Genomic DNA, 18,152 nt, shown 5'->3' with positions numbered 1-18,152 from the left:
CCATAGTCATGTAACATTCCTGTTCAAATCGTGTATGTGTATGCTTTATAACAGTTTGACAAATGTATTTCATTGACTATGAGGTATCGTAAGGGTGCAATAACAGTGCCCGTTGCTCACTTTGAGAATAGATAGCCCACATCCTAACCAAGCTATTGTGGAAGTGCTGGTAAAACTTGGTAGTGTTGGCATTGGCCAATAGAATCTCCTTGGAGGAATCCTTGAACTATGTTTAAGCACAACAGCTGGAAACAATACCTTGGGACAACAAAACTGGGGATCAGAGTGCACATGCATAGTGCAAGTCCAGAATCCTTCTCACCGACCCTGTGATTGATGGGACAACTTCATCAAGATATGGCTTTTCCGTACTGTAAATTGTTATATGGTTATATGGTTAAGAAGGAAGCGTGCAACAAATAAAAGCAAGCACCGTACAATATTCAGAGGGAGGGTGTGAAAGGGGACCTGCCACCCTTATTTCGCAGATTGCAGGTAGCTAAACTGGTGTGAGGTGAGAAAGTATGAGAAGCTGCAGCAAGAATAAAGTTTGAACATGGGGAACAAGAATCATGTGTCTGTGGAACCAATGAAACACAAGGAATGACCAATTGTGATGACTGACAGGATCAAGGCTGCTGACTAGCTGGCCTTGGAATGTTGAGGTTAATTTAACTGGTGTGGTGCAAGTAATAGAGCTCGAGCTGTGTGCTCTCTCTGGTATAGTACAGTATAGTTCAGCTATTTAATCAACTCAAGTGGCAATTCAGGATCAATCCTGGAACTGTTTGCCTCTGCTGGAGACTTCCAAACGAAGGAATACAGGATGCCCAGAAGAGAAAATAAGCCTTGCTGGTCTGGCATTCCACACATCCACCTTCTCTCCAACTACCCATCCACTCAAAACCCTCACTTGACCTGTCATAACCATTTCCCAGGGTCCTTTCTTTATGTTCCTCGAGTGTTCACCACTAACCACCTCCTGATGGTGTGACTGACAGACAAGCAGAACCAATAACAACCTTTTGCCCCTCCTTTCTACAAACAACAACTCTTTTTACAGGGTTGGCACCAAGGGGGGGGGGGAGGTATTTCAGGTATTGTCCCCCAGCAAATGAGGTATTGTGACCCTCCCCCCTCACCTGCTTGTGGCCATTGATTCCCCCACCCACAGCCTAGCATCACTAGTCCACAATATAAACAGCACATTTGTCTGTTACATTGGAGGGAGAGGGAAGAGGTTCATGGTAGGCAGGTTGGCAGCACTCCCCTACCCCCGCTGAGTGAGTTTTTGAATGTCAGATTGTGCCCCCCGCTGATACTCTAATGCTCCCAGCTATGATTTGTTCTGGTGCCGACCCTGGAACAACAACCTTACGGGACACCTGGTTCTTGGCGACTCTTTGCCTTACAGCAGAAAAAAAGTAAAAGTATATACATTTTTAATGTATTATTACGTGGCAATAAAAGGACCCTTGAACTTTGGCCCAACTCTGTTTCCAGTTTAAGCTTCCAGTTTACATGTGAGCTTCCCTTAGTGGACTGTGTTGAATACAGTATGCAGTGTGAGCCTGAACCTTGGGGAAGATGTATTCTGTAAAAAGTATCCTTGTCCTTGGGACTCTTGTTTAAAATGGGGAAAATTATTAAATAACACCAGGGAGACTTAATCACAAGAGGTCCTATCACACTGCAATATTCTTGAATCTTTCAAGACATCGCTTGTGTTCCTTTCAGAGACTTTAACAATTCCTTGCACTGTCAATTATTTTCTCTCCTGGAACCAGTTAATAAATAAATTTTAACCATCTCAAGGATTTCTGAATGTGGATTCATTTGCCTGCTAATCGGCAATTATAGTTACGGTGGAAAGTTAGAGCAGTAATAATATCCATTAACAACATCATAATTGCCAGTAACTAACAATTAAATCCCCAGGCTAGAAAGTGAACAATCAAACTTACAGAGACATTATTATATAGCGAGTATATTGTCAAATAAGGGAACCAGTATTTACACTGTAAAAACACAAAATGCCGGAGAAACTCAGCTGGACAGTGTCCTTTACGTAGCAAAAGTCAATATACACAGCTGACATTCATGCTTGAGCCCTTCATCAAGGTATGAGAGAATGCTGGTAGGTGTCCAAACTAAAAAGAGTTGGGGGGGGGGGTGGAAGGGGGATGGCAAAGGCAGGAGAAGATAGGTGGAGAAAGGACAGAAGGCACAGCAGCGATCAGAGGGAGGTGGGTAGAGGGGGAAGGGAGATCTCGAAAAACTGGAAACGGGGAGGGGAAAGAAAAGGCGAGCAGGTTAGCAGAAAGCAGAGGTCGATGTTAATACCATCTGGCTGGAGAGGACCCAGACAGAAAATAAGGTGTTGTTCCTCCAATCTGTGGGTGGTCAGAGTGGGATAGTACACAAGGCCATGGACAGACAACCTAGTCATCCCTCCTCTCCCTGATCACTGCAATCCCCTCCCTTCTCCACCTATCATCTTCCACCTTTGCCACCACCACCCCCCCCTCATCTTTTTGTTCGGACACCTCCCAACATTCTTCCTTAGGGTGATGAAGGACTCAAACCCGAAACATCGGTTATGTATTTTTGCCTTTGCCACAGAAAGGACACTGTTTGACCAGCAGAGTTTCTCCAGCATTGTGTTTTTACATCAACCACAGTGTCTACAGATTTTACTGATTTATTCTTACTATTTACACTTTTCCTTTCATTCTTTTTTCCCTCTTAAATACTTTATTCTTTCTGTTCCTCATTTGGTATTAAATTCACCCCGTTTAATTCATGTCCTTTTTGCGTTTTCCCTGTAAATTCAGCCAATCACTGTGGAAACATATAATTCGACCTCCTCCCAACAGACCACCATTTGCCCACGAGTCTGTCCTTCCATGATCAGCTTTCAGCAGGTTACAGGGGAAAGCATACTTGAACATTAACTGGAGGGTTAATCAGACATGCCACCAAAAATGTCTCACTATCAGTCCAAGTTCTGGCCCTCTGGGTATTAGAGATTTTACCTTCGTAGACCATTAATCTTTCTCTGTAAATCTCATCGCAGAAGTGGGGAGAGTAAAATGATTGGTGTAGTGAAGGTCATCATAGTCTTGATGGGCTGAAGGATATGTCTCTGTGCCGTGTGACTCTATGACTGTTCCCTTATTTGACAATATACTCGCTATATAATGTCTCTGTAAGTTTGATTGTTCACTTTCTAGCCTGGGGATTTAATTGTTAGTTACTGGCAATTATGATGTTGTTAATGGATATTATTACTGCTCTAACTTTCCACCGTAACTATAATTGCCGATTAGCAGGCAAATGAATCCACATTCAGAAATCCTTGAGATGGTTAAAATTTATTTATAAATCACCTTCCAAAAATTACACACAAGCTATGCCAACCTTGGTGTTCCTGCTCAATGCAAGTTTGAACCAATTCTGGAGTTATAGTGCTGAACAGGTTGAGATTCATCTCACAGTTTGGAATGAAGGCATATTATTTCAAGATTCAACATTTAATTTATTGTCTTTGTAATAAAACAGTGTCGTATTACATGAAATTGCTTTTGCCGGCTGTAAGGCAGACAGATTCCCCATCGGCAGAAATTGCTTGAAGCACCTTTTACAGTCAGAGAAAGAGAAGCAAAAGGGTATCCCCCCAGTCACTGAATGTCCAGAGATTCACCTCCAGCACTCCCACAGCCACACAGAATCCAGTCCAAACCATTGACGACCTGACCTCCAGATTCAAACCTCTGACACGGACAGGAACCCTTCAGTGCCTTTGGCCACCCCCTCGCATCCTGGTTCCAATACCTGGTGCCCCTTCAGCCAGTTTCGAGCCAGACTCCAGCAGTCCGCAGCCCAGCGTGTCACCCAATGGGAGTCTCCAGCACCCCACATCCTCAGTGGGTTCCTCGCCTTGAGTTACCAGCAGCCTGCTGCATGCCTGGGTCTTTCAGCTGCAGAGCCCCCTCACTGGTCACTGTACTGTGAGCCGTCTCTTCTGCTTCTCCTTCTCAGATGGGGGGGGGGGGTCCTCCTACTTTCTGGAGCCCTGCATAAGTCCTCTGCTCTCCTGGAGTCTGGAACCCCTCATGGCTGCCGCCGATCAGAGATGCCGCTGTCCTGGGCGCAGATCCCACAGTTGCGGGATTTTAAATAAAACTACCGCCGGCTCCTTTAACGGGTCTTGCAAAGCTTGTGCAGAGCTGATGGCAGTTGACTGGGTAGTTGGACCCCACGGGAGCACTGTAACTCTGCTCCCCCTGAGTCTGCAGCAGCGGCAGCGCTGCCGTTAAGGCAACTTCGCCAATTTCCTTATTTAATTGCTACTGTGAGAAAGGGCTGAAGCCATTCATTTCTATCATCTGATATGGAAGGCCACTTGGGGCCCAGCTGATCATTCCCAGCCTCTCTAATTTCTGATAGTTTATAACATTAAGGGAAGTATTGATAGGATATTTGGAGTATTACTTTTGGTCACCATGCTATGGAGCTATGGAAAAGATGTCAAGCTAGAGAAGATTCGCAAGGACGCTGACAAGGCTGGGCAGCCTGTGCTGCAGGGGTATTGAGCTTTATTCCTTGGAGTGATACATGAGCATCTGCAGATGCTGTCTTCTTTTTCTTTGGCTTGGCTTCGCGGACGAAGATTTATGGAGGGGGTAAAAGTCCACGTCAGCTGCAGGCTCGTTTGTGGCTGACAAGTCCGATGCGGGACAGGCAGACACGGTTGCAGTGGCTGCAGGGGAAAATTGGTTGGTTGGGGTTGGGTGTTGGGTTTTTCCTCCTTTGCCTTTTGTCAGAGGTGGGCTCTGCGGTCTTCTTCAAAGGAGGTTGCTGCCCGCCAAACTGTGAGGCGCCAAGATGCACGGTTTGAGGCAATATCAGCCCACTGGCGGTGGTCAATGTGGCAGGCACCAAGAGATTTCTTTAGGCAGTCCTTGTACCTTTTCTTTGGTGCACCTCTGTCACGGTGGCCAGTGGAGAGCTCGCCATATAACACAATCTTGGGAAGGCGTATACAGAGCCGTTGTCATACCCACACTCCTGTTCGGCTCCGAATCATGGGTCCTCTACCGGCATCACCTACGGCCCTAGAACGCTTCCACCAGCGTTGTCTCCGCTCCATCCTCAACATCCATTGGAGCGCTTTCATCCCTAACGTCGAAATACTCGAGATGGCAGAGGTCGACAGCATCGAGTCCACGCTGCTGAAGATCCAGCTGCGCTGGATGGGTCACGTCTCCAGAATGCAGATGCTTTGATTGTATTAAAAACACCCGATAATGGTGAAGGAACTCAGTCGGTCTTTCAGCAGTCAGAAGAGTCAAAGATAATATTGCTGTCATTTTGGGCCTGAGCCCTTCTTCAAGGAATAAACCAAGAATAAAATGAATTTTGCAAAAATGTCAGCTGGGTTCCTCAGGCATTTCAGTGTGTGTCTTACTCTATTCCTTGGAGTACAGGAGGGTCAAGTTCAAGCTTAATTTTATGATTAAGATGCTGTATTCGATGGAATAGCCTTTCTCTGTACCACGGTCCACACACCTTCACACACAACACACAGTGCAGAATAATCACATTTATATATAAGAATCTCATTTAAAATAAATATATAAATGTTTTGGGATGATTTACCTGGTTACAGGATTCTATTCATCAATTTTAGAGCCTGCAGGATGAAGCTGTTTTCCAGCCTGGTTTTGATGCTCCTGGATACTGGGTGCTGGATGGAAAGGTCCTCAATAATTCTTTGAGCCCGATCTAAGCATCATTCCTGGTAAATGTCATCAAAGGAGGAGAGGGAGACCCTAATGAGCTTCTCAGCCATTTTAATGATCCTCTGTATTCTTGTCCAATGATTTGTAGATACCACCTTACACAATGATGCAGGCCAATAGGATACTCTCAGTTGTGGTCCTGAGCTGTAGGGAGAGGTTGAGCAGGCTGGGGCTTTATTCCTTGGACTGCAGGAGGGTGAGAGATGATCTCATGGAGATGTGCAAGATCATGAGAGGAATAGATTGGGTAAACAAAAAGAGCCTTTTGCTTGGAGTAGGAGGAATCAGTTACCAGAGGACTGAGGTTTAAGGTGAGAGGGTGAAGATTTAACAGGAATCTGAGGGGTAACGTGTTTACACAGAAGGTGGTAGGTGTATGCAATGGGCCGCCAGAAGAAGAGTCATGTACTATTGCAGCATTGAAGAAAACATTGTACAGATTCTTGGATACGATGGGTTTAGAGGGATATGGGCCAAATCTAGGATGTAGGTGGAGCATTTTGGTTCGCGTGGGCAAGCTGAGAAACAGCGTGCCCTATTTCTACATGGTCAATGCAGGCTTAAATCAAGGTTTTAAGAATAAATTGGATAGGTACATAGATGGGAGAGGTCTGGAGGGTTATGCACTAGGTGCGGGTCAAAGGGACTAGTGGAATAATGTTTTGACACAGACTAGAAGGGCCAAATGGCTTGTTTTCTGTGCTGTTGTGTTCTATGACTCCATGACAGTGGTATCCCAACTCAACGTTAACAAAATCAAGGAGATGATTGTGGATGACAGGAGGAAATCAGGAGAACACGAACAATTCCTCATCAAGGGGTCAACAGGAAAGAGAAAAGATCTTCAAATTCCTGGGTGTCAACATCTGTCCTGCAGCCTCCAAGTCGATGCAATTATCAAGAAGGCTCGCCAATAACTATACTTTGTGAGAAGTTTGAGAAGATTCAGTATATCACCAAAGACACTTGAAAACTTTAACAGGTGTACTGTGGAGAGCATTCTGGCTTCCTGCATCAGTGTGTGGTATGGAGATGCCAACTCTCAGGACAAGAAAAAAAAAACTCCAGAGGGTTGTTAACTTGGCCTGCGACATCACAGGCACCAGTCTTCACTCCATCGAGGACATCTACAAGAGGGGGTAAGAAAGCAGCCTCTATCCTCAAGGACCCTCACCACCCAGGCCATGCCCTCTTCACGCTGCTACTATTGGGGAAAAAAGATACAGGAGCCTAAAGATGAGCACTCAGCGGCACAAGGACAGCTTCTTCCCCGCTGCCATTAGATTTCTGAATGAACAATGAACAAAGACACTGCCTTACTTTGACTTTTCCTGGCACAATTTTTTATTTATTTTGTAGGGTGGTTTATGGAAATGTTTGTAGAGTGATACTGCTGCGAAACAACGAATTTTGTGACATGGTCATGACAATAGATTCTGATTCTGAGACCAGCTGAGTTCCTCCAGCATTTTCTGTGGTTCTTTTTTTACGGCATTCCCTGGACGCTCAAATCTAAGGGATCTGAAATTGTTCTCCTCATTGTCAGAGTCCCTTGAATCCCTGCAATCCACTTCCCAACTGATACCTCTTCTTTCAGCTTCTGACTATTCTAATTTTTCACCTTCCCCACCAATCATCAACAGTCTCTCTTTCATCCCACAGCCCCGCCCCCACTCTCTTTCTCTCTCACTACATCACCCCGACCTCAAAATCTACTTTGCAACCAACTTTCACTTTCCATTTGTTTGTCATAACAATCTTCAGAAAGTTCTCAACCTCTCCTCACCTCCTGCCCCATCCCACACCCCATCCCCCTTCGAATTCTTCCCCAGGATAGGCGTTCAGTACCAATACAAGTTATTATAGTTGGAGGTGAGGATTTAATAATACCACATTGTGGTGTTTCAGCAAGTTATTGTGCATTGTACATTATTTTTAAAATATCCAATTGCAATTTGTTGGATTTTAACAGAAAGAATTAAACCAAATCAGCCCCTGGAAATGAATGAGTATTGAGTTTCATCTTTGAATGTACAGCAAAGGTGCACTTTAAAGATTTTTTTTTCAGCCTGCAAATTTTAATCATGCCTGCCTGTCAGTCCAAGACTGTAGGTGGGATCTGCTTGAGCGTCATCTGGAGGGAGGGAAGGGATCATTCTTAAAAACCTCAGCCTGACACCAGCTCCCTGGAGAAGCCTCCACGAGCTGTGAGCACAGGTGTCCCCGGTACCATCGGGATGCAGCTGTCTAACACCCTCACGCCTGTGGCTGTTTTGTTTTGCTCCACTGTGCTGATCCCAGGTGGAGGTGAGCCAATCTTCAGGAGAAGGGATCACTCCGATGCAGAGCGAGGCAGCTGGCATGCTCATCCCATCGCTAGTACCCAGACAGCCGAGGTGAGCGAACAGAGAACGCTGGTCCCAACCCTTGTCTTACAGGAGCTGAATTAACCCAGAAGAAAAAAAAATACAATGCTGGAGAAACTCAGTAGGGCAAACGATGTATTTTATATAGCAAAGATGAAGATACATAGTCAGTGTTTCGGGCTTGAGCCCTTCATCAAAGTATGAGCAAAATGTAGACAGGCACCTAAACCAAGGTTGGGGGGGGGGGGGGGGGTGGGGGGGGCCTGCCTACATTTTTCCATATCTTGATGAAGGGCTCAAGCCCGAAATGTTGGTTATGTAACTTTATCTCTGCTCTATAAAGAACATTGTTTGACCTACTGAGTTTCTCCACCTTTGTATTTTTACTTCAACTGCACTTTTACTTCAGCCCAGGGGAACCCAGGCTCGAATCATTTGTTTAAGGCCGTCCTTAAGCTTCGCACTAATCTTCTCAATTTAATTTTTCTTTTATTTTTGCCATTGCTCTTTGCTACCCACCCCTGGATTTCGTGAGGTGTTGGTCTGTAAATGCATCGACCCATCAGCCAGAGTATTGAGTACAGAAGTTGGGAGGTCAAGTTGCAACTGTTTAAAACATTTGATGAGGCCCCATCTGGAACACTGTGTTCAGTTTCAGTCAATGTGCTGCAGGAAATATGTTGTTAACCCAGAGAGGATGCTGGGAAGATTTACCAGGATGTCTCCAGGACTCGTGGGCCTGTGCTGTGGGGACAGGTTGAGCAAGCTGGGGCTTTATTCTTTGGAGCACAGGAGGATGAGGGGTGATCTCATCAAGGTGAACAAAATCTTGAGAGGAATAGATTGGGTAAACGCAGAGTCTTTTGCCCAGAATTGATAACCATAGGTTAAAGGTGAGGAGGGAGAGATTTAACGGGAACCTGAGGGATAACTTTTTTTTTACACAGAGGGTAATGGATGTGTGGAATGAACTGCAGAAGGAAGGAAGTACTATTAGAATGTTTTTTTTTAAATTGGATAGATACACAAATGGGATGGATTTGGAAGGATATTGGTCAAACGCAGGCAGATTGGCTGAGTGTGGGTGCGACATTTTTATCGACATGGGCAACTTGGGCCAAAGGGATTATTTCCACTCTGTGTAACTTGTGACTCAATGACCCATTTAAATTTTATGATCGCTAGATGTTGCTTAAATTGTCTAGTCATGCAGCAAGGAAACAGAGCCTTTGGGCCAACGAGGCCATTCCGACCACCAATCTCCCATTTAAGGTGCGGGATTTTGGGGTTCATGGCATCAGGATCTGGGGTATGAAATTATACCACACATACCACCACATCAAAAAAATTGGTGCCCATTTACAATTGCTTCTTAATGACTGCCAAACTTCAGATCCCTGGCCATTTTGCTGACACTTTGGGAAAATACTTCACAATTTATCTTGATTTCGTGCACATTTTAGATGTAGATTTCAGAATGGCAATCCTGTTCACTTGAAAGGACATTGCAAGTTCCCTAACTTCTAGGATTCGGATCTCCCCCTCCTGTAGGGACCCAGGATTATTGGCATTAGCATCCGTCAAGTTCATTGGCATGGTAATCTGATTCTGTCATCTCATCTGTGGATGTAAAATTTCAGCAAAAAAAGGTCACCAGAATCCCAGCCAGTTGCCTATCTCTTAAGGCAGATCTCTGAAACCATTTGTTCAGGAACAATGGATTAATCATAGGCAGGCAATTGACCTTTCCTCGGATGTAGTCTAATGTTGACTTGGTCTGATTTAAACTTAACATAAAAAATTGATTCCCTCCAAAACATGATAAACACTTGAAAGTGATTATTTCAATGTTATAACTGAGAGAAACTCCAACCATGTGAAGAAACCTCCTCATAACTATGTATAAAATTATGACAGGCACAGATAGAGGGACAGCCCACACCTTTTTCCCAGGGCGGTAATGGCCAATACAAGAAGATGCCTGATTAAGGTTAGTGGAGGAAAGTTTAGGGGATATGACAGAGATTTTTTTTTACACAGAGTGGTGGGTGCCTGGAATGCATTGGTGGTGAGGCTGGTTCAATAAGATATTTAAAAGAGTCCAAGTTATGTACATTTTTGTAAGAAAAATAAAGGGTTTGGAGCTGTAAGGTTGAAAAGGGTAAGGATGAGATGATGGTGGAATATATTTATAACAGTTGGCTGAACATTGTAGACCAACAAGCTGTGCTGTGTTCTGATTCAAACCTCCATGCCCCTGTATTGTTTAGTTAACATGTCTCTACAAAGGCAAATCAATCTCTCCTGAAGTGCAGCGTCCCAAACGAAACACATGACTCTGCAGTAATAGTTCCTTAAAGCTGTGGCCATCTGTATGGTTTAGTGCCACCTTAAATAGGCCAATTATCCCAGTAAATCGGAGGCACAGCCCAAATTTTGCAATTGGACTGGTCAATCTATTCATGGGGAAAAAAGATTTGACATTTGAATGCTGATGGGATCCACAACCATGGCTTTAGGAATCTGTTCAGCCATGTTTTTTCACTATATCGGTTAAGGTTAACTCCCCTTCTGTTGAAGGGGGGAATACCAGGAGAAGGTCAAGACGTGCAATAGTTGCAATTGCTTCAGTCTATTTTCACTGCTGTCGTTGCAGACAGTGATGTTGTTGTTCGTGGAGCTTTTTGCTCTGAATAGTTGTACAAGTATTCACTGTGATCCCTGATTGGAGTGGTCCAATTAACTAACATGCCAGGCTGCTTCCTCTGGGTCTGAAATGGCCTCACAAGCTATTAGCCAGAATGAACCAAACTTGAGTGAGTGACCAATTTTTCTTCCTTAGAATGCCAGATCAGTTTGTAAAACTGTTATTATTAACACGTTTATTCCAGATTTAAAAACATCAGCTGGTGAAAGTGGGATTCGAACTCAATGCCCCCAGGTCATTTGGAAAACGAGACTGCTGAGCCACTCCAGTAAAATAACAAATGTGCCACCATATCTCACAAGAATGAGAAGGTGGAGACAATGATGGACATGTGTCAAAATGGAATTCTATAACTTTAGACAACTTGTTCTTTACTTCGGTTTCTATCTGCTGTCTTTTGTCTGCTGTCATTTTGGCTCAGCTTTTCTCTGTCTTTTACCTTTTTTTGTATATGGTCTAGCCTACCTGCTGAGCATGTACCACAGCTAATAGTGAGCAACGCATTACAGAGCTGCAGTCTGACTGAGAGCTCGCAAGACCAGAGAGAGTACAACACACTTAAATTCAGTAAGAATAACACACAATAGTCTTTGGACTGAACTGGGGTTTTGATGGGGATCCAGGGTTTATATCGGGATATGAGTCGGGGCCAGGAGCCAGTCCTTAGAAAATCACACCAGTAGATAATTCCCAGTTCACCACAAGAACCAAAGTACCAAATCTGACCTTTAATGCTCCCTAACTGGTCATTCAGACTCACCTTATCTGAGATATTTCCTTTGTTCCACCTATCACCTTCCGTCCACCTTCTCTGCTATCTAAACTAACTTGTTTCTCTCCTTTGCTAATAAAAACATAATGCTGGAGAAATTCAGCAGGTCAAACAAATAGCAGAGATGAAAATGCATAACCAACGTTTTGGGCTGGAGCCCTTCATCACGGGGTAAGGGCGAAGTGCAGGCAGGCATCCAAACCTAAAGTTCACTGTTTGACCTGCTGAGTTTCTCCAGCATTATGTCTTTATTTTAATCACGGTGTCTGCACCCCTTCATGTTTTACTCCTCTCTTTTCCTGTCCTGATGAAGGGTCTTAGACCTGAAGGCTAAATGTTTCTCTCTCCACAGATGGTGCCTCACCTGTTGAGTGTTTCAAACATATTTTGTTTTCATTTACAGTGGATAGGCGTTAGTTAGATATGGATCGTAAGGGGTCGACGGGTGAAACAAATAAATGAATCTGAGCTCTGTTGCCACAATTAAATGTCAGACTAAGCCCAAGTAGTTGTACACTCCTCTCCTTGGGCCAAAAGGGATCCAACAAATTATTGGGGATTTTACAAGGTAGCGGCATCCTTTGAGTGAAACAAATGGATGGCGATTAGAGCGTAGACTTTTTCAGTCCTGAAGCAGGGCTTTGACCCAAATCATTGAATGTCCATTTTATTCCATGGACGCTGCTTGAGCTGCTGAGTTCCTCCAGCAGTTTGTAATTACACTGCAGTTTGCACAGAAGGACACATAGTAGCTCTGAGCTGTGACTTGTAACTGATTCGGGTAAGGTTTGGACTCAATAGCATGTTAGACTTCATCAATGTACAATCTCCTCCATTAACCCAGGCAAAAGACAGTAAAGAGCTGCAGAGCAATTAAGTATGGCCACATCCAAACACCCCCTTCATGGTGGTTCACATGGAGCCATCGGCGCTGGTGCTGAACTACATTCAAATAAAACACCAGGTCTCATGTGCAGGACAACCTGCCCTGTGCAAAGTACAAAAAAACCTAGTTAACTTTATCTCTCGCTGTGTTCACCACCTTTTTAAAAACCTAATTACAGTCTACGCATCACTAACTCTAAAAACTTTCCCTGTAGGAATATTTAAAAAGGTTTGGCTGGGGCCAGCCTGTGGATTGGGAACATGAAGTATCTAGCAAGGACATGGCTCCAGTAGAAGAGAACTCTGTTCCCCAAGATGTGCCTCAGATCATGACCGAAGGAGACTTTGGAGCAGCAGTCACAAGGAAAACTCTGACAGACTCCACCAATGATTCTTCTTATCTTCAGAACCTCAAGGATTTCCAGAGAGCCAATGGACTGACTCCCACTGGAGTCCTTGACGATGCCACTTTGGAGGTAATGAACCTGCCCCGTTGCGGCGTCCCTGACAAGATGCTGCTGGAAGACAGCTCCCTGCCCAACACTACATCACGTGATGAGTCTATCAACAGTGGCCTGCAAGACACACAGCCTGGAGGGGAGCAAAGGTCAGTTAGGAAGAAGCGTTTCCTTGCCAGAATGTTGGAACATTCCAGAAAGAAGCGAGACAGCCTGGATGTCCTCGGAGGTGCCGCCACCAGCATGGGCTTCTCAAAGAGAAAGCTGAAGTGGCGTTTAATGGATGAAGCCTTCACCATTCAAATGAGCATCGAGCAGCAAAAACATATCTTGAGGTTGGCCTTTCGGATGTGGAGTGAGGTGATACCCCTGGAGTTCGAGGAGGACTTAGTTTCCCTTCCTGCTGACATTGACATCAAACTGGGCTTTGGAACAGGTAAAATTAACCCCCTTCACATTGGAGTAAAACAAGTAATTCTGCAGACGCGATGATTGTAGATGTAGTGATCGTGACCAGAGAAACTCAACAGGTCACGCAGCTTTCTATATGTAGCAAAAATAATTAACCAATGTTTCGGGCCTGAGGTCGTCGACAAGATTCTATCTTTGATTATGGATCTAATGAAATACTGCGTGACCTACTGAGTTTGTCCATCATTTTTTGTGTATCCCCCTACACATTGGCATGCACGCTTGCAAGTTTTCAATGGGTGTCCCACATTAAACGGCAACCTAAATTACATTCGTTGAGTCAGGACAGTAACATAGGAACCAGACAAAGGGTCCCTCTGGGCTAAAAAAAAACCAACACGTGCCAGTAACAGAGGACCACCCTCTGCAAATGATCATGAATCAACGCACAAACTGTTGGAGAAGCTTCCACGGAAGGCAATAGTCAACGGTTCTGTCAGTAACCCTCAGGATGAAGGGTTTCAGCCCAAAATGTTGACTGTCCATTGCCATCCATGGATGCTGCCTGACCCGTTGAGTTCCCCCAGCACCTTGTGTGGTGTTCCTGTTTTCTAACATCTGCCATCTCTCTTGTTCACCATGTGTTTGTGAATGTGTTTGCACCAGAAGATGGAACAGCTAGCTTCTCCCTGCCCACTGACTGTTTGGGCTCAGAAGTGATGGAGAGCCCATTCAGGCATGTTAAGGTGCACACTGGGCACTTGATATTTAGCTCATGATATTACAGCATTAGCTTAAATTAGAATCAGGGGAGGTGTTGAAAATTACAATAACATGAGGATACTCCGTGTATCACTTCATGCAGCCATGAAGTTCCTACCTTACAGAAATCTCTCTAATGCATTTCTAGCTTCTTTTTCCAGAGTTTTATAGATGGAATTCTTCAATGCTATCTCTTTCCAAGGAAACTGAAATTCAGTGAATTTTTCCATTAATAAATCTGCTTACCTAATATGAAAGGTCAAAGAGAGCTTATCCTATCCTATCCCTCTGCCCTCTCCCCACCACTCATCAACTCCTTTATCTTCTACCCTCCCACATGTATCCACTCAAATTCAAGTTCAAATTTGTTTATGATCTGACTATACATCCACAACCTGGGGCAGTACGGTGAGCATAGAGCTTAGCCCAATGATGTTAAAACGCCAGCGATCAGAACCGGGGTTTGAATCCTGCTCTGTCTGTAAGGAGTTTGTACTTTCTCCCGTGTCTGCGTGCATTTCCAGTTTCCTCCCACCGTTCAAAGCGTACCGGGGGTTGTAGGTCATTTGAGTGTAATTGGTTGGCAAGGGCTCGTGGGCTAAAATGGCCTGTTACTGTGTAGATGTCTGATTTTCAACACTCCTGAAGAAGGGCTCAGGCCTGAACTTCACTTCCCATGAATGCAGCGTGACCTGATGAGTTAGTCTAGCACTTCTGTGAACTGCTCAAAGAGAGTGAAATGTTCATGCCCATAGAAAATCCTATTAGCTTATGACCAAAGTATTCATTCAAAGAAGTAAGTGGTAATAACAGGGGATTTGCAAAAAAAAGTACAGAGGCAAGCCATGGGATCTGAACTTTCCTTGCTGTTCGTTGGCCTCCTCCAGACTTGCTTCATCTCATTCCATTGCCATGTCCTTCTCCTCTTTTCTCTCTTGGACAACATATCGGCTTGACTTCACCTCAAATGAAACTGCACAACTTCCCTCACCTTTTCTGGAAAATTCTACATTCCAGCCACGGGCTGGGTAAAGAAGATTGAATTCATTTGTGACCATCTCCTATGCGTAGTCTCACCTACAAATGGAGCCATTGTCTTCGGCCACCTTAACGGAGCATTTCTTAATTTCCATTAAGGCACAGCATTGAAAGGCCTGAATAAATGGGGGCATATTATTCACAAAAAAAATGGGCTTGTAATATCCTGTTTCCTGTTGCTATAGTTTCAGAATGAATACAGCGAAATCATTCAAAAATTAAATGGTTAAGATTCATGGCGAAGCTCCTTTAATTCTGCTGTTGCCGCATAATAACACTTTCTGCACTGATCACCCTGTTCCCTTCATGAAAACCTGTGTGAAAATTGTACCAAGTGTGAAGCTTTTGTCAGTACTACCTTGATGAAGGACCCTTCCCCGCTGAACAAAGAATCACAATCCATTAGTTTGGGCTCAAATCCAACTCAATTCTCGAGGTGTAAAACCAGTGTCTAATTCACTGCCCCACCTATGAGTTATAATTTGACACACGATTTATACATTCTCTGGCAACCTCTCAAAATAGAATGGTGGTTTAAAGGTACTTTGGATTATAGTTAAATAAAAAGCCATTGACAGAACCTTTTAATGTGTGCATAATAATAATTGTGCTTTGATAATAGTCTTGCACCTAATGTTTTCCCTTCAGACACCAGGTATCACATTCTGTTACAGACTTTATGAAAAACAGATGCCAGACCATCTCAGCTTGGCTTCATCTGACCTGCAGTCTGAAATTTACGAGCAGATTAGTGAAATAGATCACAGTTCCAAATAACTGGATCCCCATGGGAAGTATTCTAACAGTGTCTTTGAAGTGATTAGCATGCTCCTTGTGCAACATTACAGGCAATTAACTCTTGCTTAATATTGTCTTTTGTGTTATAAAGCATCAAGATCCTTCTAGCAATAATTATTGCTGTCAAAGACCTGCCTTTTCTCAGAAAATGTACACCAGTCACAGAGAATATCAAAATAAAGCTTTCCTCCAAAAGGGAGCCATCTATCTAAGTTGAGTTCCTTTAGATTTCGACCCCACAAGGATATTTGTCCATGGATTTGAGTGTTCTGTTTAAAGTCTCTGAGTGATACAGCCTGGAAATAGGCCTTTGGCCCATAATGTCCAGGTAAATGATTTGATTTTTACCCTGACCCTACCAACATCATTTCATTCTCCCATCAATTTTTTACCAGATTCTAGCATTTGCCTACAAATTAGGGCAAACTTAAAGTTCTGAATTAACCAGTCATGGGATCAGTGGAACCTTGGCTGTGTGGATAAAAAAAAATTGGCTTTTTGCAAGAAAGCAGAGAGTAGTAGTGGAAGGAACGTATTCCTCCTAGAGGTTGGTGACTAGTGGAGAGCCGCAAGGACCTGTTCTGGGCCCCCCTGCTCTTTGTGATTTTTATAAATGACCTGAAGAAGTGAAAGGATGGGTCAATAAGTTTCCAGGTGACACCAAGGTTGAGGAGTTGTAGATGGAGCTAAAGGTTGTCAAAGGTTACAAGAGGATTATAGACAGGATGCAGAGATGGGCAGAAAAGTGGCCAGATGGAGTTCAATCTGGATATGTGTGAGGTGATGGATTTTAGAAGGACAAACCAGAAGGCTGGCTACAGGGTTAATGGTTGGTTACTTAAGAATATAGATGAACCTTGGGGTTCAAATCCATACATCCCTCAAGGTCACTGCACAGGTTGATAGGATAGTTAAGAAGGCCTATGGGATGCTGGGCTTCATTAATAGGGGGACTGAGTTCAGGTATAGAGAGGTCATGTTGCAATTCTACAAATCTCTAGTAAAACCACACTTAGAGCATTGTGTTCAGTTCTGGTACCTCATTATAGGAAGGATGTGGAAGCTATGGAGAGGGTGCAGAGGAGATTTACCAGGATGATGCCTGGATTGGGAAACAAGTCTTATGTGGCAAGTTTAGCAGAGCTGAGACTTTTCTCTTTGGAGAGTAGAAGGATGAGAGGAGTCAATAGAGGTCTACAAGATTATGAGAGGCATAGATAGCTAGGGTGGACAGTCAGCACCTGTTTCCCAGGGCAGGAATAGCAAATACCATAGGACATATGTACAAAGTGAATGGAGGGAAGTTTAGGGGAGACATCAGTGGTAATTTATTTTTTTACACAGTGGGTGCCTGGAATGCCCTGCCAGGGATGGTAGTAGAGGCTGAAACATTAGGGACATTTAAGAGACTCTTAGGCAGGCACATGATGGAGGAAAAGTGGAGGGTTACAGGGTAGAGAGGGTTTAGTTTTTTTTAGGATATATGTGTTGGCTCAACATGAGGGCTGAAGGGCCTGTACTGTGCTGTGGTGTTCTATGTTCACTCAACCTGCACATCTTTGGGATTTCAAGAATGGGAGGGGATCTCATTGAGATATATAAAATTCTGACTGGACTTACTGGAAATATGTTCCTGATGTTAGGGAAGGATGAGGGGTTAATGATTTAGGACTGACACAAGGAGTAATCTGTCACTCAGAGGGTTATGAACTTGTGAAATGCCCGATCACAGAAAGTTGTTCAGGGCAGCTTATTAGACATTTGTTCATTAGTTAGGGTGGCATGGTTAGTGTAGCGGTTAGCACAAAGTGATTACAGCGCCAGTAACCCAGGTTTGAATCTGCCATCGTCTGTCAAGAGTTTGTACATCCTCCCCGTGTCTGTGTGGGTTTTCCCCAGGTACTCGGATGTCCACCCACATTCCAAAGACATAAGGAGTTATTTGGATGATTGGTCACGTGGGTGCTACTGGGCATCACGTGCAGGTGGGCAGGAAAGGCCTGTTACCTTTCTGAACGTCCATATTAAATTTTTTTAAAATTAGGGTGGGGCAGTGGTTGAAGAAATAAAGCAAGCTCACTCGGGCAAACCCAGTGGTGACTCTTGGATTCTTCCATCCATCCAAGGGAAGGGATGGTGCTTGGAGCTCAC

At 44.1% G+C, this 18,152-nt stretch overlaps 1 protein-coding gene across 3 annotated transcripts in view; it reads left to right on the top strand.

Annotated features, from left to right (window-relative positions):
• Window positions 1–18,152, top strand: part of LOC138743564 (matrix metalloproteinase-21-like) — a 130,518-nt gene that overhangs the window by 64,692 nt on the left and 47,674 nt on the right. For all 3 annotated transcript variants that reach the window (XR_011344952.1, XM_069899067.1, XM_069899068.1), the window contains one exon: window positions 12,750–13,428. Coding sequence is in view for 2 of the 3 variants with exons in the window: in XM_069899067.1 (XP_069755168.1) it covers window positions 12,750–13,428 (679 nt within the window). In the remaining variant the exon portion in view is untranslated. The remainder of the gene's footprint in view (window positions 1–12,749; window positions 13,429–18,152) is intronic.

Source organism: Narcine bancroftii, chromosome 9, assembly GCF_036971445.1.
Source record: "Narcine bancroftii isolate sNarBan1 chromosome 9, sNarBan1.hap1, whole genome shotgun sequence".
Lineage (NCBI taxonomy): Eukaryota > Metazoa > Chordata > Chondrichthyes > Torpediniformes > Narcinidae > Narcine > Narcine bancroftii.
The sequence above is the reverse complement of the archived record's forward strand: the minus strand, read 5'-3'. Positions and strand labels throughout refer to the sequence as shown.